Source organism: Microchirus variegatus (assembly GCF_963457635.1).
Source record: "Microchirus variegatus genome assembly, chromosome: 8".
Taxonomy (NCBI): Eukaryota; Metazoa; Chordata; class Actinopteri; order Pleuronectiformes; family Soleidae; genus Microchirus; species Microchirus variegatus.
The window spans coordinates 8,748,110-8,755,731 of NC_139809.1; the positions used below are offsets into that span (position 1 = coordinate 8,748,110).

The 7,622-nt window shown below is 38.7% G+C and overlaps 1 protein-coding gene across 1 annotated transcript; it reads left to right on the forward strand.

Annotated features, from left to right (window-relative positions):
• On the forward strand, nucleotides 1-4,416 carry borcs5 (BLOC-1 related complex subunit 5). The gene is made up of 4 exons (XM_083894088.1): nucleotides 1-157; nucleotides 1,283-1,426; nucleotides 2,109-2,266; nucleotides 2,907-4,416. Exons 1-4 carry the CDS (start codon nucleotides 100-102, stop codon nucleotides 3,138-3,140), a joined length of 594 nt encoding a protein of 197 aa, XP_083750214.1. The 5' UTR covers nucleotides 1-99; the 3' UTR covers nucleotides 3,141-4,416.
• The last annotated feature ends 3,206 nt before the right edge of the window (nucleotides 4,417-7,622 follow it).

Genomic DNA, 7,622 nt, shown 5'->3' on the forward strand with positions numbered 1-7,622 from the left:
AAGTGCTTGCAGTCTGTTGGCAAATATCCGCGTGTGTTTCGCTGCTGTTTCTGGACTACTTACGAAAGCTTGCCGCTAGCTTGCTAGCCAGAGTTAAACATGGGAGCAGAACAGAGCGGAGAAGCGGAACACAAACACTCCGATTACAGCTCCTCAGGTAAATCCACCCAATGCAATGCAATTACAGACCGGTACAAACAAATAGTCTAAAATGTTCGTTTTAATTGTATTCCGGTCTCAGGTATTCACTGATAAATAAAGGTTTATTTGTGTTGACACATAGCACCCATTCATATAAATTAAATGGCAGCATTTTGCACAAAAGAAATGTAACGAAAAGGTGCAGGCTGAAGCTCAAGCTTATTCTGCCTTGTGTAACATGTCAGCATGTGATTTATAAAACAAAAACCCTTATCAAAACAAGAAAATACATTTATCCCCAGACTCAATATAACTCTATCTTCATATCATGTATTAATAGTAAGAATTTTAAATGTTTTGAGTTCAAATAGTGATGTACATAATTTATCTCTTCAAGTGTTGTATTGGAAATGTAGAATACATTTTAAATGACATTGCACATTTGCAGCCACTGCATAGAAAGTTATCAGTGAATATTTCAGTGAAGTGACTGCAGTGCTGTATTTCAATGACTGCTGACTCCTGCCCAAGTTAAATATTGTGTTTAAATTTCACCACGGTTTCTCAGATGTAACGTGGACTTCAAATGTTATGGTATGTCGAATAAATACATGTAACGTATTGAGCTTTCCATGAAGAAAAGTAACTTGGCAATCAGAAAATATTCATGTTTGAGATACCTTTTCTGAGAAAACTTCCACCAAGGCCATTTGTCACTCCACTCCACTTGTAGAGTCATTTATCTTAAAAAAAGAAGCCATTTCTGCATCACCATCAAAATCTTTTGTGTCTTCCTTGTACCATCATTTACATTCTTTACTGTGCTGTTACTGTGCTGTGACACACAGACAAACTTAACTAATTCAAACACAATCTCTTTGGCAGAGGCAATTAAATAAAAGACACACAAAACAAAACTTCCATAATTTCATTTGTTTTATTTATTGATTATACTTGTTTCAGCTGACTTCTTGATTTTACTATAGTGAAGGTTGTGATTTTATTTTCCGTTATCTTGCCATGCACTAAACACATCTGTGTAAATCGTTGTGCTCTTAATTCTTCAGACATACATCAGACATTCTCAGATTTGTGTTGACATTTCCTCTGTCTCTTAATAATGATAATACTTTTTATGCAGTGGTGCCATCTCCAGCAAAACAGAAGGCCAAGATGGATGATATTGTGGTTGTGACTCAGGGGACTCAATCACTGAGGAACATCCACAATGACCCAGATGTCATCAAGCTCCAGGAAATACCAACCTTCCAGCCCCTTTTGAAAGGTACTATTTAAGCATGACCCCTTTGCTCACTGCCATTTTTCACAGCGTTACTTTACGAGTTGTAAAGTAACGCTGTGAATCTGCGTTACTTTATGGTGAATCTGTTTCACACCCACCTACAGAAATCTCAAGTTAAAATATTTGGCAGATATTGTTCTTAAAGATGAGATATATATGAAGTCCTAGAAATGTTAATTTGTAAAGTATTAAACCTACTATTAAACCCACATTGACTGTACCACTGGACAGACCCACATATTAATGCACATGCCTGAAAAGCCTTTTTAGGAAACTCAAACTGGAAGAAATCAGAAAACAAAAACAAGCACTGACAGTTTCAAATGATTTAAATGTAACATTTTGATGTGCGTTTCTCTCTGGTAAGACTTGACAGTATCTGACAAAAATCTATTTCTGTTTTCACATGAACATGCTGGCAGTTTCATCCCATCTTCCACCAGTCCCTAATGGGCCATTTTCAAATCCTACACTGTGAAATTAATTCTCACTGCAACTCGTTAACACTGTGTTAGAAAGTAGAAAATGAGCCATGTTTGCTGTGTAGGTGTGCTCCTGAAATAGCAAGGACGGTAGTTCTGTCAGATCCTGTGCATAGCTAATTATAATAATCACCAAGTTTTTGTCAAGTCCACATGTCCATGTCAGGCTCTTGTCTCTGCAGGAGTGCTGAGTGGCCAGACATCACCCAGCACTGTGTGTCTGGAAAGACTGGATGCCACCCAAGTTCTGCAGCTCTGCATCCGCTACCAGGACCATCTACATCAGTGTGCTGAAGCCGTGGCCTTTGACCAGAACGCCCTGGTCAAGAGGATCAAAGAGGTGAGAGTAGCACAGATATGCAGAGTTAGTATTAAGCATTGTATTTGATTAATTCAATACCAAAATGTATTCCCCCATATAAAGAACAGGACTAATGCCAAACTTGAAGCTTATAAATAAATACACAGCATTGAAGCCCATTACACCTTCTGAATTGACAACCATATGGTCCAGCAGGGGGCGTAGTGAGTGCAGCTTAGCCTTACACCCACTTTGAATACAGAAAAATGAGACCGTGATTAGACTAGAATTAACTTCTGAACCTAAAGTTATGCTGTGAAAATCAAGGCAAGCTAAACATCGAAGCATCTGAAAAGTGGCATGTGGAGGTATTTTGGATTGAAATCTGCAGATTCGCCTGTTTCGTGTAGCTATTAACCAGCTGAACATGATTAATAGAAATTGTTTCAGTGGGTGAGGAATGTTCAAAAGTCATATTCCAACAACTGACAAAGGTTTAAGACCTCGTACGATATGGTGACTTATTTTTGGTTACATGTTTCAATAATTTCATGGTTGTAGACTGTTGTCTCTCAGAGTTATTGGGATGGTTTTTAAATAAGCTACTTTCATTTCTTCTGCTTTGCTCTGAAACAGTTGTTGTTGTCGATGTCTCACTCTCTCATCTGTTTCTTTCCAGATGGACTTGTCTGTAGAAACCTTGTTCAGCATAATGCAAGAGCGCCAGAAACGCTTCGCCAAGTACGCCGAACAGATCCAGAAGGTCAACGAGATGTCCATGATCCTGAGACGCATCCAGATGGGAATCGACCAGACGGTACCTCTGATGGAGCGCCTTAACAACATGTTGCCTGAGAGCGAACGCCTGGAGCCCTTCAGCATGAGGCCTGATGGAGATTCTTCGACTAAGTAGCCTCCAGGTAACCGACACGGCAGCATCCCACCCAAGTCTCCACGCAGTCCTCTGTGTGGTAGGAAGTACAGCTCTATCTGAGAATGCTCAGCTGTCCAGCTCATTATCTCTCTTTTTTCCTTGTTGTTTCACTTATTGCCCGACACACATGCTCTCAAGAAGCAGCACCGCACTTAACAATTCAAAAACGCCATCAAACGTTTACACATGAATTCAACCACATCCTTCTGCTACCAGCCGCAGACCAGCTCTTCTGGACCAGATGTTAAATAATAAGTGCTGCATCCAGTCACAGGCTTTCTTTGTTAATCTAAAACAAACACATGCAAAAGGGATGGGATTTACTCCATATGGCCCAAAAACATGTCCTGCATATGTGCTTTTACAGCTCAGTATGGTTTCTTAGCAACATGGAAGTATCTCAAAATGTTTCGGGAGACTATGAAGGTCCACGGAAAATGTTCAGTTTTGATGTTGTGACCAGTGACGGTAGATAAAAATGTATGCCCTTCACATATGACTGCTTTTAAAACTCCATTGGCATATCATTTTTGCGATGTGATGAGGAACAAATTCACAAAACAAAAGTTCGGACAAAGGATTGCTGCCATTGGGTTGGACTATGGATGTGCGGTACATTGGAATTAAAATGGGAGCGCTCAACTTTTTTTGCGGGAAACTTTAATTTATTTGTACATTTTTGCTCGAGTGGTTGTGTTATGTCCGTGGCATGCTCAGTAGAATGGCACCGAAAAATGGATGCACAACGTTTTATATGAAGTTACCATTACTTTTTCACGATATCCATGTCAACCACGCCTTTAGATCATGGTACCGCATTGTAGAATTAACTATGTATTTTTGGTATTTACATCCATTTTACTTGTAGGAGCGTACAGAGGTGAACACACCACCACAGCTAAGAGTGAGGACACATTTCAACTCAAACTACATTTAGAGAAAGTTAGACTGACTAAAAACAACATCATTTAGGATATGTAAGCTGAAATGACAAGTCTATGTATTAACGTACAGAACAGGGAAGTGAGATCTGTGATCATTACTCATCACAGAACATGCATCTTGCACACATTTTAAGTGAAGTGAGATCTCTTATGATGGATGTTAATATCAGTTTTGAATAGGGACTTTGTTTGGTTTTCACAACAATCACACTCATATCGAAGATTCACTGTCGATTTTGGTTCTCTGTCGAAAGCGTTCACTCTTGTACTTTGTGTGTTTGTTTGTTTACATATAAGTTGTGCTCTTTTAGCATCAGTGGCAGCTCTAGTAATTAAAAACAAACTCTTGCTTACACTTGGTGGTCAGGAGACGTAGTTCTCATTTTATATTCCATGTTCTTGAAATATTGGTCTATAGAAATTCATTGTCATTCATTAGAACAAAAATAATAATAGACCCAGTTCCAGTGTGACTGCAAAAAAGTGACTTGGTATAAATGAAGTAAATGTATATTTTCATAATTTATTTATTTGGTGAAAAGCTGTTAAAAATGCACAATAATAGACACAACCTAGCAGCTAGTGGTCACATCTAGTGTGTAACATTTAAGAGGGTGTTCTGGCAGAAATGAAATACAGTGCCCACAAGGAGGTTTGCATATGTTTAAAAACGTTCTGACAGCTTCCAAACAGACAAACCAACCAGAGCAGGCATTTTTTGTGTTTTTAATTTTACACCGTAAATGTACAACGACATTCTCTCTGTCTCTCTGAAGTCCACTGTAGTTCCCTGATGTTCTTTGGAAAGGGAGGAATGAGTCCTCAAACCTGTAGTCTCTCCATTAGATGTAACACAGTGGACCTTTAAATAGAGGAAAAAAAGCACTTTCAAAGTACAAAAGTGAAAAAGGAAAATGCTCCATCCTCGTGCTGTGCCTACTTTAATTTTTTAAAAGGTTTCCACTTGTGAAATTTGGTTTTAGGCTACAACTAACCCCAAAAGACCAAATCAGAAATAAATTTTTATTTCTGCCAAGAAGGAGCTTGTTCTCCTTAAGGACAGCATTTTTTTTTTTGCTGTGGATGGAATTGCACAAGCCATTGCCGACTGATTTTGTGTGCTTTGTTAGAATTTCCACTTGTGTATAAACACGCTGAACTCAATTACACCTACAAAAGGAGCGTCCTCTCCACTCACTTTCTTTGAAGTACAGAATTAGCCTGCTACGTTGACATAAGAGACATTAAGCAGAGACGAGTTTCTTTTGAATATTAAGCAGAACACTTTTGATATGTTATTGCCTTTTAAAATGTGTGAGAAATGTCTGAAATTGCCTCAAGGTTATTGTTTGATCATTGCAGCAGAAATTGAAATTGTCATTGCATTGTGTGATGAGGATGTGTAAGACTTCCGTGGACTGTTTGTAATAAAGAAAAGCTCCTAATGTTTAGACCTGGATATTAACGTCATGAGATGATACAATGGGACCTGCCACTGGGTAATTTATTCTCTAAAATGAAAAAGGAAATCCAATTACTCCTCTATACTTCTTCTCACCTGAATATAAATCAAGGCTGTGTTGCACCATTTTTCCTTCCTATTTTTTAAAATAAGTACGTACTTCTTAACCCCATCATTTTTAGGGTGAAACCGGGTTGTTTTCCTGCAACCATTGAAGAAGTTAGACTTTACACTTAACTGAAAACTGAAACCTTTAGAGGTGGTCTTAATCTAATTTCAACACTCATCAGGGCCTATACAATGATTTCATTGTAGCCACTGCCTCAGTATTAACAGTTTAAATCACATGATGTCTTATTTTTCAATCGTTAAAATCTAATGTCATATAACCACTGCATGAATAGAGCTTTGATTCATTAAGCTGCTCCTGACACTTTCTCACTTTCTCTGACTCTCTTAGTCACTCATGCAAACACAGATACTTACAAACACTGACACACAAACTCATAGACCTCAGACGTGTACGATCAGATTTGCTAAAACCACCATTTTGTTCTTGTGAACAGACATGATGTCAGTGTATATCTGAATATGCCATGAGTCACATGCTTTTTCATTCACAGCAGACTCATCCGGGGCATATTTAAGGCCAGATTTGAATAGTCGGACGTTAGTACCTGGTCAGAAATGGGCTGAAATTACTTGGATAGCTGAAACAATCATTTATTATCCTGGCTCAAACAGACCATTTCTGTGTTTGTGTGTTATTTCTTTGTGCGTGGTTTCTCTCCTGGCTTCCTCCCAAAGTCCACACACATACAGATTACTTAGAGTTAGGTTACCTGGAGTTACCTCTGTATGTTGGCTCACATTGGATGGACTGGCTGACTGGTCCGTTTGTTCCCTGCCTCTCTCACCCAGTGTCAGCTGGGATTGGTTCCAGCTCCCTCTGCAGAGGATAAGTGGTATAAAGAATGGATTAATGGATGTATCGATTCACTATTTCAACTGTTAATACAAAAGTCATCATTGATTTGCGGTTTATATAAAGTGAAGCGTTGCCAATTTTCTTTGTCCTTCAGCCAGAAAGCCTTTAGTTTGTACTGTTAGCTGGACAAATATTACAGCTTGTAATTATAATTAACGTTGAAGCTTGTTTCTTTAAAGTTATGTAGCCATATTTTCCGAGCTTCTTTTTTATTACAATACCTAAACAAAAAGTGGTATGCAGCATTTTCATTTTGGCAGAAATTTCAAATACTAAAATAGTCATACTTCGTTTCTTATAGAAATACCTGACTTTATTAATTGTTGTTTTTACATTTTCCCAGAATGAGGAGTATAGCCCACAATGAACAAACTGAATATCTTTTACATACATTCTTTAACTCACTTGGAAGGGTGAGGTGAGCACTTTGTACCTAGTTCTAAATCCATTTTTGTAGTTTTCACTTGATTAATATCACTCTTGGCACACATCCTTTCAAAACATAAAGAAAGACATTACTATGTGTTGTTACATCGTGCCACATTCAGCCTCTTCCCCTCTGAGAAGGTTAAAAACCGTTGGCTCAGGACGGCTGTAAATGCTGAACCCGTGAGGAGCTCAGGGGAAAGTGGGAGGCGTGTTTGAGATGATTGCCTGTATTGACTTTTATCTTGTAAAATTACCTATCATCGCTTTTTTTATTTGACACCCAGTCTCCAGTGATGGATATCCCGTTGGCCCCCACTCTTGAGCTGCAGCCAAACATTATTCTTCTTCCTGGAGACATGAGATCCACCTTAGACCTAAGATCTCTTAGTAAACACTTTGTTGCTTCATTGCACAGTTGTGTTTTCAAGGACACTGAGCAGGAGTGACATGTACCTTCACTGAAATACTACTGCTCTAGTCATGTTCAGGAGCATGATAACAATATGTCAGTTGTCTGCTTGGCTTTGCATTGGGAATGTACCATGTGACCTATTGATTACAGGTTTACAGCTGGAGCTCCAGCTCAGCCCACAGTTGTGGGACAAGGTGATAAATCATTATCACCTTGTCCCACAGTT

Bases quoted from the DNA above. Each gene is read 5' to 3' on its own strand.
- borcs5 (XM_083894088.1), top strand. From the start codon at position 100: ATGGGAGCAGAACAGAGCGGAGAAGCGGAACACAAACACTCCGATTAC. The intron at 158-1,282 runs GTAAATCCACCC...CTTTTTATGCAG, and splicing joins CTCCGATTACAGCTCCTCAG to TGGTGCCATCTCCAGCAAAA. The intron at 1,427-2,108 runs GTACTATTTAAG...TTGTCTCTGCAG, and splicing joins CTTCCAGCCCCTTTTGAAAG to GAGTGCTGAGTGGCCAGACA.